Source organism: Solanum pennellii, chromosome 2, assembly GCF_001406875.1.
Source record: "Solanum pennellii chromosome 2, SPENNV200".
NCBI lineage: Eukaryota > Viridiplantae > Streptophyta > Magnoliopsida > Solanales > Solanaceae > Solanum > Solanum pennellii.
Genome location: NC_028638.1, coordinates 26,715,128 through 26,741,553, shown reverse-complemented (window position 1 = coordinate 26,741,553; position 26,426 = coordinate 26,715,128). Strand labels below are relative to the sequence as shown.

Below are 26,426 nucleotides of genomic sequence, written 5' to 3'. Positions count from 1 at the left end.
TTTCTCATTTAATAATTTGATTTATTTCACTATTTGGTACAATATTTATAGTCCTTTCTTTCTTTTTATTTATTTGTCAAATATTATCAAGTTTAATTTCCCAATCTACTTATCATGTTTGACAATTTTTTCTTTCATACCCTCAATTTATTTATATTGAGTTAATGTCTTTAAAAAATGTAGCAAGTAAATATGTTTAGAACTCTATTAATTAATAGAGATAAATAGTAAACTCACTGTACTAATCATTGTTTTCTAATAGTGCGGTAAGATAAAATTTGACAAGTAAAAAGGGACGGAGAAAGTATACGATTTAAGCATAGTTTTTTTATGAGGGATGAAAATGTCGTTTAAGTTTCAGTGGATATTTTGGAAATTTAATTTTATGATTTTAGGGCTATATTATTATTAGTAACTATTGTTATAGATATAGATATATATAGTTTTAACAAAATAAAAGTTCATGTCCATAATATTAAATTCATTGTTGGAGTGTTTGTTCTATGCTTTTTAAAAATATAAATATAAAATAATAAAATATGGGAGTAATAAAAACAATTTTGTAATAATAAAGTTTACAAGTTGATAGGGTTGTGTAATAATGATGTTTCAGTTGCTATTCAAATGAAACGTTTGCTATTCCAAGCTGATCGATGTTTCAGTTGCTATTCCAATTATGTATGTATGTATATAAAGAAGAAGGTTTATTATTGTAAATTACTTTTAATTGTGCGATGAAGAAAGGTTTGGCTATTTGCGCTGTTTGTGTATTATATATTAATAAATGAATATTTGAATTTGAATTGGCGTATGTGTGTGTTTACAGGGAAGAGGGAAGCTGAGAATGAAATTGACAAGAGAAGAAAGAAGAAAAGGGTAGGTAATACAATACATACATATATTCAACATGATTAAGTTATATCATTAATTCTGATGATATACATATACAGCCGGCTCTTTCCAACAATGCAAAATTAGGCAGCAACAGTTGTGACAAGGATGAAGTAATTACTTACACCTCTTATCTTCTCCTACTACTATTCCTTTTTTTATATATAGTAAAACTTTGGCTAACTAACTCATATATATCTCCTGTTATTGCTCTATAATTAATTAATTGTCCAAGCTCGTTGCACCTTCAAGTAAGAATCACCATAATCACGTCGAAAAATCGTCTAGTTCTGATGACGATGATAGCGTCTCTAGTAAGGAAGAATCGTCTACTTCTGATGATGATGATAGCATCTCTAGTAAGGAAGGATCGTCTAGTTCTGATGATGATAGAAGCGTCTCTGAAAAGGAAGAATCATCTAGTTCTGATGATGATAGCAGCGTCTCTAAAAAGGAAGAATCGTCTAGTTCTGATGATGAGGATGATGATAGCACCTCTAGTGCGGAGGATGATGATGATGCTGTTTCTAAAATGGAAGAATCGCCTGGTGAAGGATCTAGTACTGACAATGATGATAGCTGCTCTGCCAAGGATGATGCTGTAAGGGCATAATACATCTATCTATAAATATATATATGTTGAAGTCATACATGCAAATATTTATATTTAATCCTTTTTGACAGAAACTGACCAAAGTTAAAAAGACTAGTAGTGAAGAAGAACCCCATTATTCTGATTCTGATTCTGATCCACACAAGGTTTGACTGATTCATATTATCTGTCTTCATTCAATCTCTTCACTATTTGATTTCCATGTCCTCAATCTTATTAGGGAAAGGCTGTTGTTCTATCTAAAATGAAGGTTGACAATTGTGATGATCAACAAGAGGTACATACTAGTTAAAAGAAAAAATTAATTATGTTGGTGAATGAATGAATATGTATAATTATGTTTGTGTTATTAGATTCACTGCGGGGAAGAACCATGGAACGAAAATGAGACACAGTTTCTCATCACAATCCTATATGTGGAATTGGTGATGCATGAGAAAGACGTCAACCAACTAGACTGGGCAGAAATTGTTCAAAAATTATATCATCAAACACACAAACAAACTAGTGTAACCCAAGTGCAGGCATTGTATAAAAAATTTAGAGATCAAACAAACCAATTCATGGATCTCTTAAAAGTTGTTGGTTATGAATGGAACCCTAATAACAATAATGTTACTTGTAACGATGAGGTGTGGGAACATATTTATTGGGTAAGTTTAAAGCTATATGTTTATATATATACATATACATTGTTTATACTATGGTTGTCTAATAAATTTATCTTGTTTGACTTACAGATTCATGGTGGTGACAAGTTGTTTAGAAACAAAGGGCTTTTACATTATAATCTATTAAGTCACATATTTGGCAGTGGTAATAAACATTTTGTGCAAGAATCACATGTACATGTCCAAAGAATAGCACAAACTACTTCATTCACCTCAACAAGACTTTGGAGGTGGTTATTTGGTTAAACACATTTTGTCTATCATTATTATTCCTATGAAAATATGAAGAATGAGACTCTCTGTGTCTATCTCTCCACATTTTCTTCATGTTATGAATATATATATTGTGCAAGATTTATCATTAACAGTCTCAATAATTTCTTATTTTGCAAGATTATCAAATTTTTATGCCTAGCCACAAACAGTCGAGTCAATTGACATATTCAATTTCACCATTTTCCTCAGACAAAGCTAAATAATTAATCACGAAAATCAACTAAAGAATCAACATATTTATCAAATATGCCACCTGTCTCGGTATAGGTGATGGGATGACCCAAAGTACCCCTAGACGTGACATGGTGAATAGAACCCCAAGAGACCCTAAACAAGCCACTTGGCATAAACAATGACTTAAAGTGAAGATATACAATATGAAATCGATCATAAAGCTAAAAAGATTCTAAATCATAATATCTCATCATAAGAGAATTCTCAATACAAAACTTTAAATGTGGAAGCTATACTAAGTCTACATAGATCTGGTTAGTACAAATTCTTAAACCACGAATAAGTCTGAAATTGAAAAGAAATGAAAGAAATAAGTTGAGTAAAGGAGATTCAACCTTTGAACCATGAGGACTCACAACTAGCAAGTGCCGCTGAAAGATCCAATCTAGCCACGATCGAATGGAGAAGTGTCAAACCCTTTATTATAAAACAATATAGACACAAGTACGCATCAATACTTTAAATGTACTGAATATGGGGAACATGCATAATAACATAAGCACAAATCATGATAAGTTTAAATGTACTGAATATGGGGAACATGCATAATAACATAAGCACAAATCATGATAAGTTTAAAAATGTAGTAATGCATGACCAAGTGAAACAATATCAAATCTTGATAATCTAGTATCATAAATCATGAGAAAAAGGTCAATGCAAAACTATGGCAAAATTATGTTGTGAGTTTAATTTTATTTTAATGTGTGAGAGAGACCATTAACGGACATATAACATGAGAGCTAATCATGAAGTTCAATGTATTACCCCATCCAGAGGGCCCTAAGCATCTTGCCAGGACATTAAAGTTCATTACTTTGAGACTTGGGTACTTGCCACTAGTCACGGAGTTCAATGTACTATTAATTTTTATAAGAGGACCCTCTATAGTGACGTGCCGCTACCACAATTCAGGATTCCTATTTTCCCTTTATTTTTGCCATGTATGCCCTTGATTGATTAGAAAATTAACATAAGTCGCATCCTCGGTTGCAATGGGTAGTCTTTATTTCTTCTTACCCCCAGGAAACCTTTTCGGCCCTCGGCATTCTTTGTTCTCCCTATATGGTGTATTTCTTTCCTCGATCATGCCTTATTTGTTCCTTCCTAATTTATTCTTTGTTTGCTTTAGGCTTGTATAGTTTCTTGATTTTCTGCTTTCTTCTCTCATTGCAATCTCCATCTTCTGTGCTACATTTACTTTCATTTTGTATTTTTATTTTGACTTTCTTGATTCATCACATCATTGTTACCATTGTAGTTGTGAAGAACATGATCGTAAGTGGTTATCAAGTTCATTCCTAGCGGAAAAATTGAAAACCCAGTCCATGTTTGTTTTGACACCCATGAAGTGTTCAAAAAGACTGTCCTCTAGAGATACATTGCCAACGACATCTGGAAATGACTTCAAAATTCGCTCAGCATTTATCATCTCAAGGCTTTTGAAGTGTTTGAAAAATAGTCCTCTAGACGCATATTTCCCATGGATTTTGAAAATGGCTTCAAAATTCACTCAACGTATCCTCTCTCAGGGCTTCTTTTTCCTGGCGTTCTCTTTCAAAACTGCGCAGGCCATGCTTATTTTCGTACCCATGAATTGTTCGAAAATTCCCTCTAGAGGCACATTGCAAACGATTTCTTGAAACCAAATGTGCATGACATTATATTTTTGGCATCCATTAAGTGTTCAAAAAAATGCATACATTGCCAACAACTTCTTGAAATGGCTTCAAAAATCACTCAACAAATATTGTCACAAAGCTTCTTTTTCTTGGCTTTCTCTTTCGAATCTGCAGGTCATGCTTATTTTGGCACCCATGAAGTGTTATAAAAAATGCACTCTGCCAACAACTTCTGGAAATTGCTTCAAAATTCACTCAAAAGGTATATATTATGTCAAGGCTACTTTTCTCTGGCTTTCTCTTTGAAGACAAATTTTGCCCTGCAATAATGTGATCGAGATTTAGATGGGAAATTATTTTTGACACTTTAAGTTCAATTACTGAATATATTTGTTCAATAAATACTTTCAGAACAGTTCGACACCCAAATTATAATGTGTATAGTCATTGATAAAACTACAACAAACAACCTTAAATAATTGTGATCATTCAATTGTACAACGTACATTTACATGATGAGACAATATTTTCTATCAAATATAGATTATAATTTAGTCATTCTGAGTTTAGACTATATTACTTTTTAGCTAAACAATAATTTGTTCGATAAATTGTGATTATCGGACATACTTCTGATCACATGATGATGTTCTTACACGTTTGCCTAAGCTTTATTGAGATCTATATTTTACTTGTTCGTTTGATTAATTTCTTAGCATTTCGTTTGACTTCTTTAGCAAGAGTTAGAATGTTTGTTTAATTATGGGCCATGTTATTTATCTTTGTTGAAGTTTGTTTTTAGTTACTGTAGTAGCTTTAAGTAAAATAAGTTATTTAATTTGAATACATTTGAATTTTGAATTTTAGTTAGTTTGTTTATGTTGTTGAGATATTTTTGGTTGTCTAAATTATAAATTATGCCGATTATGTATTTTATATTGGCTATGTTAAGCCCCTCAATGCTTAATACAATTATTGAAAGCTATTGAAAGTCACTTCAATCCTGAGAGACATTTTAAATCATTTTTATGCTGCCCCTTCTTTTAAATAAGGGTATCAGAGCTTCATTGATCTTAAGGGATATGTGAAATCTTCAAATGAACTACCATACATTTTGACCCGTAAGGGATACTTTTTTAACCTATTAGGGCTACTCATTTTAACCCATCAAGGATACCTTTTCAATTCGTGCTTTTTTCAACTCATAAACTTTTCTAAATCATTTTTAATCAAAATAATAGCAAGCAACAATCTCTCTTTGAATGTCCCACAAATTTTCACAGACGAAAAAATATGAAATTTGGTCTGTGAAAATAAAACCATATTTTGAAACCTATGTGATATGTGAGATTGTGATGGATGAAAAACCGTTGCAACCTCTTTGTACAAATCATACAAAAGCTCAGATTAAAGCATTTTCAAAAAACTTTTACACAAGGCTAGGGACAATGATATCACATGTATTTTTGAAGAACAAAATCAAAAGAAGAAAAAGAAATATGAAGAAATTTTACAAGTTCAAAAACAATAAAAAAAAATCCAGCATCAACTACGAAAGCGAAAATTGAGGAGGAACATTTTTTTCAATTGCAGTAACTAAAGCAAAGAAGTAGTGTTGAAGTTTGTTTTTAGTTACTGCATATTTAGTTTGAATAAATTCGAATTTTGAATTTTAGTTAGTTTGTTTATGTTGTTGAGATATTTTAGGTTGTTTAAATTTTAAATTATGCAGATTATGTATTTTTTTCAATTGCAGTAATTAAAGCAAAGGAGGAGTGTTGAAGTTTGTTTTTAGTTACTGCAATAACTTTTAGCAAAATAAGTTATTTATTTTGAATAAATTTGAATTTTGAATTTTAGTTAGTTTGTTTATGTTCTTGAGATATTTTAGATTGTTTAAATTTTTTATTATGCAAATTACGTATTTTATGTTAGCTATTTAAAGCCCCTCAATGCTTAATAAAACTATTAAAAGCTATTGAAAGTAATTTCAATCCTGAGAGACATTTTCAATAATTTTTATGCTGTCTTTTCTTTTAAAAAAACACCAACACTCTTCCTCCTATTTTTGATTGAATCCTTACACATTTGATATCGAAAATAGAGCTCATCATAGCCACAAATAAATGTGTTGGTCTTAAGGATGAACTATAAAATATTTTCTAATAAAGATTACACCATTCTTGAATGGATGATCCATCAGATAATACTTTTTATTGTAATGAAATTTGGACCTCATTGCAGTGTTTCAGAATGCATCATGACTCTTCATACAACTGGGAATTACAAAATAGAGGTGCAAAGTTAAAAGCACCAGATAGAACAACAACTATAGGAAATTCATGGTCGCTTATGTTGTACGCAAATCATGTGAGCTGGTGCAATGTTTGTTAAATCCGAGAGGAAGCCATCTCACTCACCTATATGATGTTCTTGATCGTAGCTACATTATTTTTCCAAAAATTTATTTCTTTACTTAGCAGTTATGTCTCACTCTCTATAGCCAACACTTGTGTTTTTCATTTGTTTCAAAATTTGGGATTTTTCTCCTATTTTCCCATTTGATTGGTGTGAAAATAAAGAACACAAGTCATTTCTTCTGCCTACCGCTTTTTCACGTTTTGGTCTCTTTAGTAAATTCCGTCACGTAAGAGTTATAGTTGCCTCAGAAGTGGAAAAAAGTCTCCATGGAGAAGCCAACAAGAAAGCTATGAAAATGGGGTTTCCATAAGAGCACCAGTTAAAGCATACATCTTAGGCAACATTGATGGAATTTCACAAGTGATAGAAGAACTTTTAGTGATGTTTTGTGGCATTATACCTTTAGCACATATTCTTCTTCTTCCTTCATTACACCTTCAACATGTATTCTTCTTCTTCCTTTTCTCCAAATTGTCTTGGGTTTTGATTGGTAGTGTATTGCTGAAATTTATCTAATTTATTAAGATAATCATTTTGACTTATATGAAGAAAATGCTATGTTTAAAAAGTGTAGTGTATAAATTTCTTCTCATGAATTCAGAGTTAGATAGGCACACAAGCAGAGTAAACGAGCAACTTATGATTTTCAGTATTTACAAGGTAAACACTCTTGCCTTCTGATAACAATTTATGTTTTTCGTTACTAGCATGAAAGTAAATGTTGTATCTGGTTCACATCGGAAGAATGAACCAACGAAACTTTTGATTTCTAAATTAGGGCTCAATTGTTAAATAGAGAGAAATTGGAAAGTAAGAGAGGAGAAGAGAAGTATGAACCAACGATACGGCCAATTGCCACCACCACCTCTATCTTTTCCTACTCCGACCACTACGCGCTATTGTGGATGAAGACAATGATAGCTCCACGACCATGAATTCGCCACCGTGCCGCCTCCATCTCTTCCTACTCCAATCCTAATTATCATATGAAAACTAATAGAGTTCGGAATCGCAGAAAATAGAATGAAACTTTTTTTTATTTGGGTATCAAATGAGCAACGACATAAAAGTAGTGCTTTCATATCATAAAAAATTATTTTTTAAGATTGCGGCAGGTAAAATAACCACACAAATTCTACTAAAATAAAGGGGTTAATCAAACTTTCGTAACTTTGATGTAATTTGTGGTAGTTGAGTTGACCTCCATTATATATAAAATATTTAGTATGTAATTTGTGGTAGTTGAGTCAACCTCCATTATAAAACCTCTAGGATTCAAGTATCCTTTTAGTGGTTTATCATACTTTTATGGCACCGAAATATTGTTGATGTACCGTGGTTTACGGAACTTTCAATGCTTTTTCCTTAAATTTTAATGTGTTTTATCTGTGTTTTGCAGGAAAGTTGTCCAAAACAGAAATGCAGAAGGTTGTGTAGAAATTAGTGCAGAAGTGACCCACGAAGCCATCGACGGCCCGTCGTCCCATCGACGGACCGTAGGTGGTGATCGTCGACTGGAGGTTCAAGTATCTGGAAGCAACTCGGAAAATTCTGACGAAGTGTGGGGCTACGGAAGGATCAACGGTCCGTCGACTGATCGACGGACCGTCCTGGCAAATAGTTGATGAGATCAGAGACTGCTCCAGTACCCGATGTTGAAGAAAAGCTAAGTATGGAACAACGATGGGCATTGACGGAACATAAGTGAATCGACGGACCGTGCTGCTGGACCGTTGATTGGATTAGAGAAGATGCGATTTGCAGGCTTTGAAAAAATGCTAAGTATGAACCGACGGAGGTAGTCGATGGTCCGTCGTTTGACCGTCGGACCGTCTGAGGAGTCGTCGATTGAGGCCGCATTTTGGACAAAACTTTCCTTATTTTTGAATCCTTTTTAATTTAGGACTCTTTTTGTTTTAAATAGGGTAAATAACCTCGTTTTGGGGTTGGATCTTTTTACTATTTTTCATACTTTTGTTCTTGGAGATTTGCTTTGATAATTTATTCAAATTTCCACATTTGTTATTCAAGACAATTGTGTGATTTCAAGTTGAATTTCTGGATTTTTCTTCCAATTTGTTAAAGTAAGTTCATGATTTATTTTTCATCAATTATGAATTGTGTTCATCTAAGCATGGGTAATTAAATCCACAACTAGGGTAGTGGTAACCATGTGTGATTAACAAGATAAAACTATCTAATTAACAATTCTTAATTAGGTTATTGCATGCATCGATAATTCTTTCGTCTAGAAGTCTTTTTAACGAGTGCACACGTTAGAACCCCCCTTATTGCTACTTGTCGGACCAAGGGGGTAGTTAATAGGAAAATAATTATCGACATATATTTAGTGAATACTATCTAATAGGCTAGTTTTGATTGGTGCAAAGTAATAACTAACCCAAACATCGAGTATGATGCTTAATATGAAGTAAAGGTAAGAGTTAGTAACTTAAACACATGTAGCCGGACCAAGGTATAGGGTGAAATTCTCTAACTACCAGACCAAGGATTTAGAGATACACAAGTTGTCACTTTGCATGCAAAACACTAAGAAAGAATTGTTATAGCTAGGGTTATGGCGTTATGAACCTATGGGGAACACTTACACCCTAGTTTCTCTCACAATAAACACCAACAATTTACTCTTGTTACTTCTTTGATTTTAAAACATTGCAACGTTTTTGTTTCACAAAACCCTCCCTTTAATTATTATTTTCGGATAGGACTTGACTAAATAGAGGTAATCATATGTTAAAGTTAAGTTTAAATCATTTTCCTCGTGGGATCGACCCCAACTTAATAGTTGGGTTCTTTAATTGATACGACTGCTTATACTTCTTTAGGGAAGTATAATTTGAGCGTATCAAATTTTGGCGCCGCTGCTGGGTAATGTGGCTTTTAGTTTAACTTTAATATCAATTACTGAATTTTAGTCAACAATTTTCTAATTTTACTTTTTTTATTTGTTTTTGTTTTTTTCAGGTTTAGCTCTAGTGTATGCCAAGTACACGGAGTCGAGGAGAACCAATACTTCCATTTGATACAGAACTGAACCGTACACTCCGCAGAATGAATGATCCACAAAATCTTACTAATCTTTGTGATGGGATCAACCGTCAACTTTCTCCGCCGATTGAGGCTCACAACCAAGTGATTGTGGAAAACCCTAGTGATGGTGCTATGAGGAGGCAACCACCCGTCCCACTCCCTCAAGAGTTCTGTAGGGGCAACATAAACATCACTAACTCTGATGGGCCTCTTGTCCTACCTCCTCTACCACAGGGTCATACATTTGTGGTAACTAGTAGCTTGATGCAGATGCTCACAGCTAGAGGTTTGTTTTCGGGGCTACCATCTGAGGATTCACATGCTCACATCGCCAAACTGAGGTCGGTGTGTAAGAGTTGTGTAGGGAGTCCATACTTGGACATGGATGTCATCGGATTAAGGCTATTCCCTCTCTCACTGAGGGGAGAGGCCACAATTTGGTTTACTGAGTTGTCCTATAATTCGATCTATACTTGGGAGCAGTTTAGAAATGTGTTCCTAGCATGGTATTACCCGGTGTCTAAAAACCTCAACCAAAAAGATAGAGTGAACAACTTTGTGGCATTGCCCGGGGAGTCAGTAAGTATCTCTTGGGATAGAGCAGTCTTGGTAGTAGCTCTGGTTGCCGGGTTAGAGATCGATGTGGCGCAGTTGTTGATCTCCGTCATCCATGAGAGGGATTTTAAGTTCTCTAACACTTACCCATTTCCATGTATGATCTTTCAGCTGTGCAGGGATGCCGGAGTTCACATTTGGCATAGAGATGTCCTCTGTACTCCTATCGAGACAGTGGATATCGGTCTCATCAGGGATGAGGCCAATGAGGCAGCACCACGACGAGGGCCCAAGGTTGATATGCAGTCACTAGGTGATAACTTGGCGGATACGGTTGAGCAAGCCCAAGGGGCTGATCATGCCACTTCAGAGCCTACTAATGCCACCCCGGCCGAGTCTGACCTTGGCACGAGTAGGGCGCCTAGTTCCTCTCAGTCTACCCCACCTTCAGCAACACTGGTCCCGATTGCTAGGGTCCAGAAGTTAGAGGCCCATATGGCCACCTTGCTCCATCATATCAAGTCTTGGATGCAGAAGTACGTTGTCGAGGCTGAGGATCGGATTGAGAAGAAGGTGGCGCAACAGACAGAGCTGAAGATTCGGGCAGTCCATCAGCGCCTAGATGCACTCGATCTCCAAGTCCTAGATCGCCCAGCCCCCACCATTGATCTGATTAATCTTCAGAAGGTTGTGGCGAGTCTGCGGGCTGATTTTGATGCTATGCTAGATGTGAGGGCACCTGAGCCTGAGGCCGCACTTGCGGACCATGCGAAGGATACAATGTTTTCTACACTTTTCACCGCTCGCACTGCACCACCGTCTGTGCCTCGTGAGCATGTCAAGAGGAACCATTCAAGCCGTACCAGTGAAGGTGAGGATGCCCGTGCTCGGAAAAAGGAGCGAACATATTTAGAGGCTGCGACGAGAGCGTCGTTGCTGGATGAGGAGGCCTGTCAGATGCGGGCTAGAGAGTTATATGTTGGGGCGTCTAGCTCCAGATTGGAGGATGTTGATAGGAGAATCACTGAGTGCAGATATTAATGTGGGCACCACTGTTGGTGGCCCTAATACTGAGAGAGCGAGTTCCGAGAAACCGGACCCGCCTACTTGTTGATCTTCGGTGCTATGCGCCTCAAGTTTGCTTCACCCACTACCATTTCTTTATTTTCTTATGCATAGGAACAATTGCATGTTTTTTTTGGGGGATGGGGTAAATGGGAAGTGAGTGCTAGGGTGAAGTCTGAGTAGCCTAACTCACGATCTTCTCTTGGTGGATTTCTTGCCTGTGTTTTTTTGCCCCAAGAGACGGATTATTTTACTGTTAAACCGGCATGTGTAGTATCTCGTACAAAGTATGAATGTGAAATCTGAAGCATGATGGCGAAATATGAATGATATCCCGTTCTAAAAAGAATGCTTGCATGATTAGGCATAATGAATGTTGAATGTGTTGGCTCTAAGCATGACATAGAGATGCACCACTGCATGAACCTCAATCTAACACTCGAACTAGGTGTTCAATAATCTAAGGTGGTTTTCTTGCCTGTGTTCTTTTGCCCCAAGGGACTGATTATTTTTACTGTTGAACCGGCATGTGTAGTATCTTGTACAATGCATAAATGTGAAATTTGAAGCATGATGTCTAAATATGAATGATATCCCGTTCTAAAGAGAATGCTTACATTATTAGGCATATGAATGTTGAATGTGTTGGATCTAAGCATGACATTGAGATGCACCACTACATGACCCTCAATCTAACATTCGAACTAGGTGTCCGATAATCTGAGGTGGTTTTCTTGCCTGTGTTCTTTTTCCCTAAGAGACTGATTATTTTACTGTTGAACCGACAAGTGTAGTATCTTGTACAAAGTATGAATGTGAAATCTGAAGCATGATGGTTAAATATGAATGATATTCCGTTCTAAAGAGAATGCTTTAATTATTAGGCATAATGAATGTTGAATGTGTTTACTTTAAACATGACATAGAGATGCATCACTACATGACCCTCAATCTAACACTCGAACTAGGTGTCCGATAATCTGATAGGGTAATGAGGTGTCAAGAGAGTGTGAGGAAAGTTGATTGTTCTACTGTTGGTACCTAGGGAGAACTTGCCTTGTTAGTCCTGCAAAAAGAAATCAGTGTTAGACATTTAGGAAAGGATCATAGGCCCTTGTTCAAATCAGCCAATCTTTAGCCTAAATAAAATAAAACCAAATGAAATTGATCCCTTTTTGATCCAAATATTTTGAGCTTACAATAGACCTTTCTTTTCTACCCCAACTCATCTTACCTGGAAATAATGTGTTGGCCTTGGTCCCTCCTTGGACATGTGCGCCTCAACTTAGGCCAAAAGCATAAGTTTAGGGTGGCTAATATAGAAACTGACCTTGTCTTGGCCCTTTCCCAACCTTGGATATTGTGTACCTCGACTAATGGCTTTGCCATGAGTTGAGGGTGGCTATTATGAGTAAAATCTCGAAAAGTGGGGATGAAAATACTAATGTGGAAAAAGAAAAGAAATAGTGAATAAGAGAAGTGACTCAGTCAAATCCATTATCAAATAAAAAAAGAAAACAAACAAAAGATAAAAAGAGTGTTCAAGAAAGAGAATTAATGTAATTTCCATAAAAGGAGAAAGAAAAGATAAAACAAGGCAAAAAGTACTAGAAAAGGGAAGAGTAGGGCTTAATAGACGATGAAAGAGGTAGGACGCTTATCCGTAATGTCAACGAGGGCAACAAGTCACTAAAATGTACCCCTGTGTATCAAACATGACTCGGAGCCTTCGTTACAAGCCAAGAAAGTCCTATCGTGATCCTAAGAGTCTAATATGGTGAACTTACGCAGTGAAAATAAGGGCAAGCCTATGGCGATAAGTACCAACTAGGTGTGAAGTTGTTCTGAGCGTGAGTGTTGAATAATGATCCTTCTACTCAAATTTGAAATGACTGTGTGAAAAACAAGGATATCTTTTGAAGTGAAGTCAATAGTTGCAATATTGGAAAGTTGGTACCTTGGTGAGCGATAAAAGAGTAGAGGTGTCGTTGTGTGGTGAGTCTGTGTCATGGTCTGATCCACATGAATGAGCTTAGTTAGACTAAGAGTATAAGCATTCACTAAAGTAGTAAAAAAGTCAAGATTGATAGCCATATGATTGTGAAAGCTTAAAAGAGGATACTTTTGTACAAAAGTGTTGTAGTGAGTCATAGCGCGTCGCTTGAGGACAAACAACAAATTTAAGTTAAGGGTGTTGATGTACCGTAGTTTCACGGTACTTTCAATGTTTTTTCCTTAAGTTTAGTGTGTGTCTAGGGCCTCTTTGTAGTAATTTTAATGTGTTTAATCTGTGTTTTGCAGGAAAGTTGTCCAAAATAGAAATGCAGACGGTTGTGCAGAAATCAGTGTAAAGTGACCCACGAAGCCATCGCGGCCCGTCGTCTTATCGACGGAACATAGGTTGTGATCGTTGACTGGAGGTTAAAGTATCTGGAAGGAACTCGGGGAATTCTGACTAAGTGTAGGGCTACGGAAGGATCGACGGTCCGTCGACTGATCGACAGACCGTCCTGGCAAATCGTTGATGAGATATGAGAATGCTCCAGTACCCGATGTTGAAAAAAAGCTAAGTATGGAACAACGATGGGCATCAACGGACCGTAAGTGAATTGACAGACCGTGCTGCTGGTCCATTGATTGGATCAGAGAAAATGCAATTTGCAGGCTTTGAAAAGATGCTAAGTATGGACCGACGGAGGCAGTCGACGGTCTGTCGTTTGACTGACGAACCGTCTGTGGGGTCGTCGATTGAAGTCGCGTTTTGGACAAAACTTTCCTTATTTTGAATCCTTTTTAATTTAGGACTCTTTTTATTATAAATAGGGTAAATAACCTCGTTTTTGGGTTGGATCTTTTTACTATTTTTCATACTTTTGTTCTTGGAGATTTTCTTTGACAATTTATTCAAATTTCCGGATTTGTTATTCAAGACAATTGTGTGATTTCAAGTTGAATTTCTGGATTCTTCTTCCAATTTGTTAAAGTAAGTTCATGATTTATTTTTCATCAATTATGAATTGTGTTCATCTAAGCATGGGTAACTAAATCTACAACTAGGGTTGTGGTAACCATGTGTGATTAACAAGATAAAACTAGCTAATTAACATTCTTAATTAGGTTATTGCATGCATCGATAATTATTTTGTCTAGAAGTCTTTTTAACGAGTGCACACGTTAGAACTCGCCTTATTGCTACTTGCCGGACCAAGGGGGTAGTTAATAGGAAAAGAATTATCGACATAGATTTAGTGGATACTATCTAATAGGTTTGTTTCGATTGATGAGAAGTAAAAATTAAGTTAAACATCGAATATGATGCTTAATATGAAATAAAAGTAAGGGTTAGTAACTTAAACACACATAGCTAGATCAAGCTACGAGGTGAAAATCTCTAACTGTCAGACCAAGGATTTAGATATACACAACTTATCACTTTTCATGCAAAACACTAAGAAAGAATTGTTATAGCTAGGGTTATGGCGGTATGAACCTGTGAGGAACACTTACACCCTAGTTTCTCTCACAACTTGATAAACACCAACAATTTACTCTTGCTACTTATTTTATTTTAAAACATTGCAACATTTTTGTTTCACAACCCCCCCCCCCTCTTTATTTACTAGTTTTTGTACATTAATGTTAATTCTATATAATTTTCCTCGTGGGATCGACCCCAACTGAATATTTGGGATCTTTACTTGGTACGACCGATTATACTTCTTTAGGGANCCCCCCATTTAATTATTAGTTTTCAGAAAGGACTTGACTAAATAGAGGAAATCGTACGTTAAAGTTAAGTCTAAATTATTATCCTTTTGGGATTGATCCCAACCTAATAGTTGGGTTCTTTTCTTGGTACGACCGCTTATACTTCTTTAGGAAAGTGTAATTTGAGCGTATCAATTGTTTCCTATTAATGTTGTTTAATACTATATCTTAAGGCTAAGATGTCAAGCTTCTCCAGGTCCGCTTTTACTTTAGATGTTCTCTAAGGTTTAATTTTATTTACATTTAGTATTCCTTTCAAGTGAGTTTGACAGTATCGGTAAATACAAGATTTATCATATATTTAATAAATGTTCATGTGAACTTCACTAAAATATCACTCTTGATAATGTCTTCACTAGTCTGCTGGAAGAATTATTCAGTAAGTTCTAAATAAACTGTCGTTTTATCTTCTTTAAACACCAAAGATTGTTGTCGTTGCGAACTCTCATTTGCCATCATTTCTTCCCTTTCATTCGACGCCTCTATCCATTCATTCTCCATATGATATTTCCTTGGCAACCATTGCTTAAGACAACACTACTAAATCTAGAAAAACTGATCATCAAACAATCGAACAAAGCCAGTAATTCCGAAGACTACTTATGAGAAAAACTTGGGAATGTTTATTCTACAGAAGCCTAAAGAATATCATACAGATGACATCAATCTGAAAAGGTATTCATACTTTTTACTATTTTCCACATTGTTTCTATTTAGAGATTAGCTATTTCAATAAATATTTTTTGTGCACATATCGGTGAAAATCAAATATTAATTAATCATGAATATTGATTGGGGCTTCACTTCAAACAATACTTTATCAATTTTCAGTCTTTTTTTTTCAGATATGAAAATACATGGTTCGCTTGACTTTATTAGAGATTGGTGAAACCCAATTGTAAGGTTTATAATGGTTATAAAAAAAAGTGCATCTGGTTATCTCTAGATGGCGCGACAATGCCTGATTAGATTGGGATCACCTTTTATGAGAAAAATATGGACAAAAGCTTCTTAGAGAATACAACTTGAATAAATTGAAGACTGCTCCTACTCGTATATCTAGTTTTTTTTATTCAGGTTGGGAAAACCTTATTCTTCAGGAAACAACATTATGGCTTTATCATACAAGGTTATTTTGACATTGTCAAAGCACCTAAGTCAAATTCAAATTTAACTTGGGGTAAGTTTGACATATAAATTTCAAAGTTCCTATAGGTTTAGTGACATATGTATTGCTTTAGGGTTTGTTTGGTATGAAAGAAAATATTTTTAGGAAATTTTTTTTAATTTTCTCATGTTTGGTTGGGTTGAAAATTTTGGAAAATATTTTCCAAATCAACTAGTTTTCTCAAAATTAAGGAAAATGACTTCCCTTACAAAATTAGGGAAAACATTTTCCAATACTTTTCTTCAAATTCAAATCACATTTTTTTGTTGTAAAAAATAAATTTAAAATTTATTTTAAAAAGTATTCCAATTTCAAGTTTATTTTTCACCCCATCCCACCCGAACACTTTTTGGAAAAACGCATATAAACACAAAAATATATATGGTAAAAGTATTAGAAATAAAATGGATAAAACAACGACACCAAGAATTTTACGTGAAAACCCTTCTAAATAAGGGAAAAATCACGGGCCAAGAGGTTTAACTGATATCACAGTAAGGAATTTTACACTCTGTAGTCATGAATACAATACTCAAAGTGACTACTACACACTCAAAAAGAACAACACTCTTTTGGTTTCCACCTTACTAAAATATCTCTCACATTCTATTTTTTTTCACAAACAATTTTTCTTGTATATTCTATGGAATACCTCACTTTGATCTATAAATGGTTTTTCTCTCTAACTTGGTGTGTACAACAAATGAGAAAGAATGCTCTATTTATAGAAGGAGAAAATCATGTCTATGTCACTAATTACATATGTAAATGTAGCAAAGTCGAAAAAGGTTTGCAAATTTTACCAATTTTTCAACTACCAAATCTTTATTTTCAATTTTTCACACTATTCCTTTATAATAATTACTTGTAGCAATTGAATAACAAAATTTACCGAAAACATGGGATAAACTCCACAAATCCCTGATCCCCCTCTAGTCCCATTCACTGGAAGGAGGTATCTTCATCGTCTTTAGAGAGAGCTCATACCTACAGTTCTTTGCATAACTCGAACTGGTCTTTCGATATCATCTTGGTCAACATATATGCAAAATTTTCACTTGTGTGGATCTTTTTGACGTGAAATGATTCACTCTGCACTTCGTCACGAATTCAATGATATTTGACGTCAATGTGTTTTCTTTTTGCATGATACATGGAGTTTTTGCTCAAGTCTATTGCACTCTGGCTGTCACAATAGACAATATACTCCATCTGATTCAAACCAAGCTCTTGAAAAAATTGCTTGAGTCATATTATCTCCTTGCCGGTTTCAGTAGCTGCAACATACCTAATTTTAGTTGTAGATTATGCAACACACTTTTGCAACTTCGACTGCCATGATATAGCTCCCCTGAAAAAGTAAACAAATATCCAGTAGTGGATTTTCTGTTATCAAGGTCACCTGCCATATCAACATCTGTATAACCCTTCAAGATTGAATATGATTCTCCAAAACACAAGCATTCATCTGAGCTTCCAAAGATACCTGAGTATCCACTTCACAACTTTCTGTCATACCTCTTCCATTTACTTTTTTTCAATTGTCAAGGATATGTCGGGCTTTAAAAAAAATAAAGTAAAATATAATTTTTTTTATTTTTTCCAGAATAGCCACTTAAAATTGAGTTTTTTAGGGGTTCCAAGTCACCCGTTAATTCCTAAATTAAAACAAAAAAAAACTTTTTATTTTAGTCTACGAAAAACTAAGATTTGGTAGGGAATTCTATTGACCGGAGGGAAAGTATGAGGCATCCCCCAGTCCCGTGGTTCTAGCACGGTCGCTTTCTTAACTTATATTTGAGTAAAAATAATTTTTTGGATAAAAAGCGAAACTTGTATTAGTTACTATTTTTTGTTAAAAAAGAAATTAATTGGCGTAGGAGCGTAATATCACACAAGACCTTTTTTGTAGAAAAGAGTACACACCAAGGGTCGTAAACTGAACACATGATGGTATTTAAAATTTTTTTATTTTTTTTTAAAAAAAACAACTGATAATTAATTACTCAAGTTTTTTTTATAAATAATGATAAAAATGAATAAATGAATATGATGCAACATATGAACAAGAAAATGATAATTTTTTTTTTACAAATTGCTTATCAGTATTTATTTTTATCAAAATAAAACAAATAAATATTTTAATTTATTTTTTAAAAAAATATATTGATAAAATTTCAGAAATAGCCATTTAGTAAAATTTCTGTTTTATACGAAATGACCACATTGCTCTCTTTGAAAGATGATTGCAAAAGTAGTCAAATTTTATCTAATAGTTAGATTACTAAGTCAAATTTATTCGATTTTGTATTTTATTTTAATAATCATTTCATATAAATACTTAAGAACTTTTTTAGCGAAAAAACCATATTTATAATATTGTTTAATTTTTTAATTTCTTTTTTTTTTGCAACAAATGACCAGATTTACTTTTTTTTAAACAAAAATGACCATATTTACATTTTTTACAAAAATGACGAGACTTATTTGTTTTTTTATATTTTTTGCAAAAACGACCAGATTTGAAATTTTGCAAAAATGACCAGATTTATAGTTGTTTGAAAAAATGACTAGATTTACATTTGTTTGCAAAAATGACAAGTTTTACATTCTTTTTTAAAAATAAAAGTGACCAGAAACTTATAAAAACTTTGTGATTATTATTTATTTTTATATTTTAGCAAAACATGTGTCTACTTACTAATAATGAGGTAAAATTAAACTAAACACCAATTAGTAATAAATATATATGTACATAATAATAAATATGATCATACGAGAATCACAATAGATTTAACTAAATAAAAAAACTTAATATAAACTAGATGACATAATAATAAATATAATCACACGACAATCACAATAGACTTAACTAAATTTTAAAAACTTAATATAAACTAAATGAAACAATAATAAACATAATCACATGAGCATCACAATAGACTTAACTAAAAATAAAACATAATACAAACAACTTAGTCAAAACATAAAGAACATAAACATTAATTCAAGATTACATGTGAAATATAAAAAGAAATACCTAAAGTTGATGACAAGCAAAATATGGAAGTAAACTTAATTGTATTCTAAAGACCAGCAAAGATGATTTTTTATTTTTGAAGAAAGAAAACTTTTTCTGATGTCTTTTTTTTGTCCTCTTAAAATGAAAGAAAAATGGGGTTTAAATAGATGTTAGCATCAAACCCCCCACTCTTTTTGAAAACTTAAGAGCCAATGCATGCATTGAACTCTTTGTTTTCCCAAGGTGCACCCAAGATGGCCAGTAAAATTTTCCTCATTTTTTTTAGATTATTTAAAAGACTCTTTTGCCCTCTTAGATGACCATTTCGTTTATTCATTAATTGAATAATGGTTATATGGGTAATCTATAAAAATTTAAAATAGGCCCTAATGTTATTTTAGATGACTCATTTCTTTTATTCATTAATTGAATAATAGTTAATGAGCCATCTGAAAATTCTAAAATAGGCGCAAAATTTTGACCCATTTCGTCATGACCCAAAAACCAAAAGAAAATCACCCACCCAACACAAAATTTAAACATCTAAACAATTTTGAAGATCAAACACAACAAACTATGGCAGAAAAAAATGAAATTAAAAAAATAATTAAAAAAATTAAAGCAACAACACCAACTTGATAAACTTAAAAAAAATAATAAAACACTACAAAATCAAAGACCAAAACGACTTATAAGGTTTAAAAAAATGATAGTGAAGGATTAGGATAGAGGTTGAGAGGGGAAAAGATTGACATAAATTTTCGGATAAATGAAGGTCGCCGAAAAATTTTGTCGGAATTTTTTTGACGGATTTTGGACCTAAATTTATATCAAATGGCAGTCCTTGAAGAAAGCTACACATTTATGTAAAGGGTATGACATTGGGGATGACCGTAACTTCGTAAATCTAAAGAAAAAAGTGAAAATTCGTATTTGTCTTTTCTTAGATCTATGGACTTTGACTATAGATATGTATGAATGGTCTGTAGATTTTTGCAGAGGAGGGTGAAAGAAAGAGATGATAAATTTTTGAAAAAATTTTCGGCCAAAAAGGTGGTGACTGCCGGCGGCAGTGACGGCGGTGGCGATGGCCGACCGGCGACATTGCGAGTAAAGAGAACAAAAAAATAAAAATCTAAATAAAAAATATTATTTTTTGGAGTTTTTTGAATTTATGTTTGGGTCCAATAATAGCCCATGGATTAGAATATTATGAATAGTTGAGAGTCAATCTTGACCATTTCTATTGGACTAGGTCAAAATTAATTGGGCCATTAGAAATTGATTTAAATTTGCCCAATTCAAACAACATTGGTTCATTTGGTCCAATAAAAATAATAATACATACAAATATAAATAAACCAAAAAATAAAAATAAAATATATATAAAAAGCATTAATATATATTATAGGGATAAAATAGAGACGTCAAAAATTAGGTGTTCATAGAATGCCCCTCTTTGCTTGGAAACATGAAATGTTTTCAAGCAAAGAAAGTGAACGAAGTGACTAATTTTTGAATTTTACAAACTTCGATGAAGCCATTTTAAAAAATGACGAACCTTGCTTCAGAGGATCCCTACATATCCTTGATTAAAAGGAAATCATGTCAGTATAGTTCGAGAAACTTTAATACCCAACACTATCAGAAACGGTGGTAAGATTGCTTTATATTGTTTGTCATCATCTATTGCCTATAGTTAAAAAGAAAATAGCTAGAGAACTGTCTCTCTACATTATTGGAGTTACAAGATCCCTACTTAATGTTTTTTCTTAGGGTCTCGTTTTGATCTTCGACTTGCTCTGTGTCTTATCTCTGATATTTATCTTCATGCTCTGTTTGCTGATCATTCTCTGGTGCATATTTTAACTTGAGTTAGCAGCTGAAACTCTAAATTCAAAATCACAAAATGAAAATTCCAAAAGGATGTATTTCTTTTACGGAAGAAGAAAATATGAGAATCTTGAACTAGGACGTATAGCCCTGGAAAGAAAAGGAGGATTGAGCATATTGCCCTGAGAATTTCATATAAGACATATTGTCTTTGTGGATTGTCCTAAGATTGGGTATATCACCCAAATGTGAATATGGTGTGTATAACCCATGAGTAGTGGTGTGCATTGCCAAGGATATGCATATGTTGTGTATTTCCCATGAATAGAGGATTGATGTGTATTGTATGTGATTAAGGACGGGCGTACAAGAGATCATACTTTTAATGACCAAGTCATAACAAGGGATATGAATCCGGTCGTTAAAGGTATATTTATAGCGACAATGTTTTTATTCCGTCGTTATAATTCCATTTTCTATCTAACATCCACAACATGATAATATCATATTGTACATACAATTAGTATCCGGTTGTTAATAATAATAAAAAATAGCACTACATTAATAAAGTTACCCTCTTCCATCTTTCAACTACATACGTTTCTCTACCACTCCCACTCTTTTGTGAAGAAAACATTATTGATATACTCGACATTTGTCTTTTTCCATGGTTGTTAGAGAATTCAGCAAACAGATGAAACATAGCAAGCCTTTCAAGAACAACTTCTCTCAATTCCAGTTATAGAAAATAGAGTGATGGTTATAGAAAAATCTATAAAGCATTGCGTCTCTTCTAGGTTTGTTAGAGGAGAATCAACAGATAGGTTTCTGTTCTTATTGCTCTCTCTCAATTTGCTGCGAATGATAATATACAGACGTGTTTTTGGAGTTCCCATCTCTTTTTCAAGATAAATTTGTTATTATATCTATAAGTTTCTTTATGGAGTGAATAACTTGTTTCAATTATGTATTTTTCCAAATTTAGGTTTCTGTTTAGTTTTTTTTTTTGGTGTTTTTGAACTTACATAAATAAGTTGTGTTAATAAAAAAGTGTGATGATGATAATTATTGATTAATCTGGAAAAAAAATCTCCACAATTCATATGATTTAAATTCTTTGAAGTGAACTGCAGCATTTAACCTCTGCTCGTCGATGTGTACTAATTTTTTTTTCTATTTTCATCATCTATTTTGTGATTTTAGACACTGAAAATCTTAAGTTTATGTACGTATAAGAATTAGACAGTTAACATGATTCCAAATACTTATAGATACTTTTGTTTTATTGCATCATATAATGCTAGTCATATGTTATATGTACTGAATTGCTGTTTATTCTTTTCTCTATTTATTTTTTAATGTTCAACACACTAAAAAACTTAATCTGCCGCACTAATAAGAATTCCTTTCTCTATATTACCACGAATCTAAATTACAATTTGATAGCTTCTTCTTTTTTTGGCCTGCTCGTCATATTTTATGTGTACTCATTTGCTCGTTTCTGGTTTTCTGTATGTTTCTAATGGTTAAAGACATGGAAAAACTTAAGCTGTCGCTAATCTAATAAGAATCCATCAGTTAACGTGAATCCAAACTGTTGTTTGATGGCTGCTTCTTTTATCTTAATGGAAATAAACATATCGTTAAACTAGGTAAGAGTACAGGGAGTTCGGTGTTGCATTGATAATTCTACAGTAAATGAAAAGTACATTGTAATTATGGTTGAGTTCTACAGTAGTGGGAAAAGAAGATGCCACTTGTAGAATTTTCTCTGTCGCATTGCCTTTTGGTTGACTGCGAGGGTGTGTTGGACAAAAAGAGGTTCTTCTCCCAAAGAAGATATTCCATTCAAAATGTCATCACTTAAACTTGTCTTACCCAATCTACTGCAAGACTATTAGATAGTTGGTGGAGTATCCAACTATAATCATGTAGAATGTGACCAAACTATGAAGTAGGAGCATCTCTACGACCAAGTACATGTGTAGCATTAATTTCGATGATTACTGTAAGTTGTGTATTAAGAAAGCTTAAGTCCATGAAAACGGGCAAGTAACATAAACAATAAGTTGTCAGCAATACGAATAGTGTGTGTAAAACCCAAAATACATTTTCCTAAACAATAAGCTGTCAGCAACAAAAATCAATGTCTGATCTCGTAAGTTTTACATGTATGATTTCTAATAACAGATAGTATTAAATAAATAGTATTAAATAATATTAGTATTTACTGTGTACTAATCCTAGTCCTATTAGGATTAGTACTCCTTAATCCTAGTCCTATTAGGATTAGTACTCCTTAATCCTAGTCCTATTAGGATTAGTAATCCTTAATCCTAGTCCTATTAGGATTAGTACTCCTTCCTATATCTCCTATATATATCTCCCATGTATTCCCTTATTAGGTTAACACTTCAATACAATCAATATTCCTTCATGGTATCAAGAGCCAGAAAACCTAGATCTTCTTTTCTCTAGGTTTTTTTCTCTCTTTAGGGCACCGATCGTTCCCTCTCTTCTCTTGGGCGGCGGCAGCCATGACAACCGAGGTGGATCCTCTCGATTCACTTCCTTCTGGCGTTAAACTCCTTCTCAGGCATCTTCATGCCCTGATTCCCGAAAAATTATCAGACATAAATTACCCTACATGGAAAATCACCGTTCTTACAGCCCTTGAGGCCAATTACCTTCTCAAATACGTCGATGGAAGCACAGAACCGCCGCCGGCAGTCATCACCGCCACGGACAAATCAGAAAAAACCAATCCGGCCCATGCCGCCTGGAAAGCCGTGGATGGCCAGATCCGATCATGTTTGATTGCGGTCATCTCTCCCACGGTTCAGAAACACGTCCGATCCTACACAACTGCTTCAGCCCTGTGGACGGCCCTCGCAACACGCTATGCATCAATTTCCCACTCTCATATTTTTCAATTGCGTGATCGTCTCCACACAATTACCAAAGGCACGAAAACTATGGCGGAGTATTTAGACGAGGTCTCCACCATCATCACAGCCCTCGACACCGTGAACGAAATCATTCCCGAAAAAGATCTCGTCATGTGCGTCGTTCGGGGGCTCCCATCAGCTTACTCCTCCATTAAACAGGCGGTTCGCATCAGTCCAACGCCCGTTGACCTGGCTACTCTCTCCTCGTGGCTAAAAAGTGAAGAAATCAACGTGGATCTGGAGAGCAAACTTCTTCTCCGAGAAGCCGCTGTTATGGAGCCGGCCACCGCCCTCACCGCAAGCCAGAACTATCGCGGGGGGCGTGGTGGCGGCCGGCAGGGGAGCCGCCATGGCTACGGCAGAAACAGCGGAGGCCGCGGGCGCGGCGGTCGGCAGGGCAGTCGTCCGCCGTACGACGGTCAGCAGCACGGCAGCAACAACAGCCTGCACTCCTTCGGCAGCGGCGGGCAGTCATCTTCCAGCGGCGGGCAGGGCACTTACGAGCGGGATCGTCCAACTTGTCAAATCTGTCAGAAAACAGGACACACCGCTGTTCGTTGCTGGTTTCGGTATGAGGAGAGCCGAAATAGTGATAACCGTGCCAATTATGCATCTCAAGCCGGACCTTCCTCTGAATGGCTGTTGGATACTGGGGCCAACATGCACGTTACTTCTGATCTATCCAAGCTTAACGCTCCAAATCCATATCATGGCTCCAATGGTATTACTGTTGGCAACGGTGAGTCCCTTAATATTTCTCACACTGGCACGGGTACCATTAAAACCCCCACCGCTATCTTTCACCTAGGTAACCTTACCCACGTCCCTTCTATTAAAACCAATCTCCTTTCAGTTCACCAATTCACAAAAGACAATAATTGCTCACTCTTGTTCACCTCTAATGATTTTCAGATCCTAGACAATACTACCAAGAGGGTGATTTTTCAGGGCCCCTGTGAGCATGGTCTGTACGTTCTTCCTGGCACAAGTTCGTCTGCCCACCCAGTTTCAGAAAGCGTTCCTGTGGCTCCGGTGGCTCTTTCGGCTGATGGCCACAGTCTGTTGTGGCACAGTCGTCTGGGTCACCCGTCTACTCAAATAATAAATTCTTTAATGTCTCAATTAGGTTTTTCTTCCATTCAAGTAAACAATTATGACTCCTGTTCAATTGCTAAATCTCATAAATTACATTTTACTTTATCTGAGAAGCGTACAACTGGACCTTTTCAACTTATTCATTCTGACCTATGGGTTCCTACTGCTGTTCCTTCATTTGCTGGTTTTCGCTATTATATTTGTTTTGTGGATGCTTTTACAAAATACACTTGGTTGTACCCACTAAAACAGAAATCACAGGCATACACCACCTTTGTCACTTTTGAAAAAATGGTTAAAACACAATTCAATTTAGCATGTTAAACTTTTTCGAAGTGACAATGGAAAGGAATATGTCAATAACATCTTTGGCCAGTTTCTGCAATCCCTGGGAATTATACATCAAACCTCCTGTCTATACACTCCCGAACAGAATGGGGTGGCTGAGCGTAAGCATCGCCATCTCATTGGAACGGTGGTTACTCTTCTACATCAATCTCATCTCCCTGTCTCCTTTTGGGTAGAAGCTCTAGCCACCGCAAACTACCTCATTAACAGAATGCCCAGTCACACTCTCTCCAACAAATCACCCTATCAACTCCTTTACCAAGAACTTCCCAATTATACCAACCTCCGCGTCTTTGGGTGTCTTGCCTACCCTTGGCTACGCCCTCATATTACTCACAAATTACAACCCCGATCCCGTCCTTGTATTTTTTTGGGCTATCATCCTACCTCCAAGGGTTATCGCTGTCTTGACCCACAAACTCATAAAGTCTACATATCTCGTCATGTCAAATTTGTCGAAAATGAGTTTCCCTACGAGTCTATTTCCTCCTCCACAAATACATCATTCATTGGCGTCCTTCCCCTTTTTCCAACATACTCACAGGGTCCCTCACCACCTTCCCCCACACCTCCACCCACTACCCAACCACCCCTCATCACCCCTTCGACCGTCACCCACAATACACCCGCAACCACCACCCACACTCACAACCAACCCGAACCACCCCATACCCACAACATCTCCAGCCCGATCCGTTTTGGGTCCTTCCCGGCCACCCCCGAATCACCACCGCCCGTGCCACCCCCCAATACTCATCCCATGTTAACCCGTGGCAAAGCCGGTATCTTTAAACCCAAAACCTTTCAGGCTACCATACTACCAAATACACCCCTTCCCGATAGTG

At 35.4% G+C, this 26,426-nt stretch overlaps 1 protein-coding gene across 1 annotated transcript; it reads left to right on the top strand.

The window, feature by feature from the left end:
- The first annotated feature begins 741 nt into the window (after window positions 1–741).
- Window positions 742–2,491, top strand: LOC107010698 (suppressor protein SRP40-like). The gene is made up of 7 exons (XM_027915081.1): window positions 742–876; window positions 951–1,004; window positions 1,127–1,492; window positions 1,576–1,650; window positions 1,725–1,781; window positions 1,858–2,157; window positions 2,245–2,491. Exons 1-7 carry the CDS (start codon window positions 811–813, stop codon window positions 2,419–2,421), a joined length of 1,095 nt encoding a protein of 364 aa, XP_027770882.1. The 5' UTR covers window positions 742–810; the 3' UTR covers window positions 2,422–2,491.
- The last annotated feature ends 23,935 nt before the right edge of the window (window positions 2,492–26,426 follow it).

Bases quoted from the DNA above. Each gene is read 5' to 3' on its own strand.
- LOC107010698 (XM_027915081.1), top strand. From the start codon at position 811: ATGTGTGTGTTTACAGGGAAGAGGGAAGCTGAGAATGAAATTGACAAG. The intron at 1,493-1,575 runs GTAAGGGCATAA...CCTTTTTGACAG, and splicing joins GCTCTGCCAAGGATGATGCT to AAACTGACCAAAGTTAAAAA. The intron at 1,782-1,857 runs GTACATACTAGT...TTGTGTTATTAG, and splicing joins ATTGTGATGATCAACAAGAG to ATTCACTGCGGGGAAGAACC.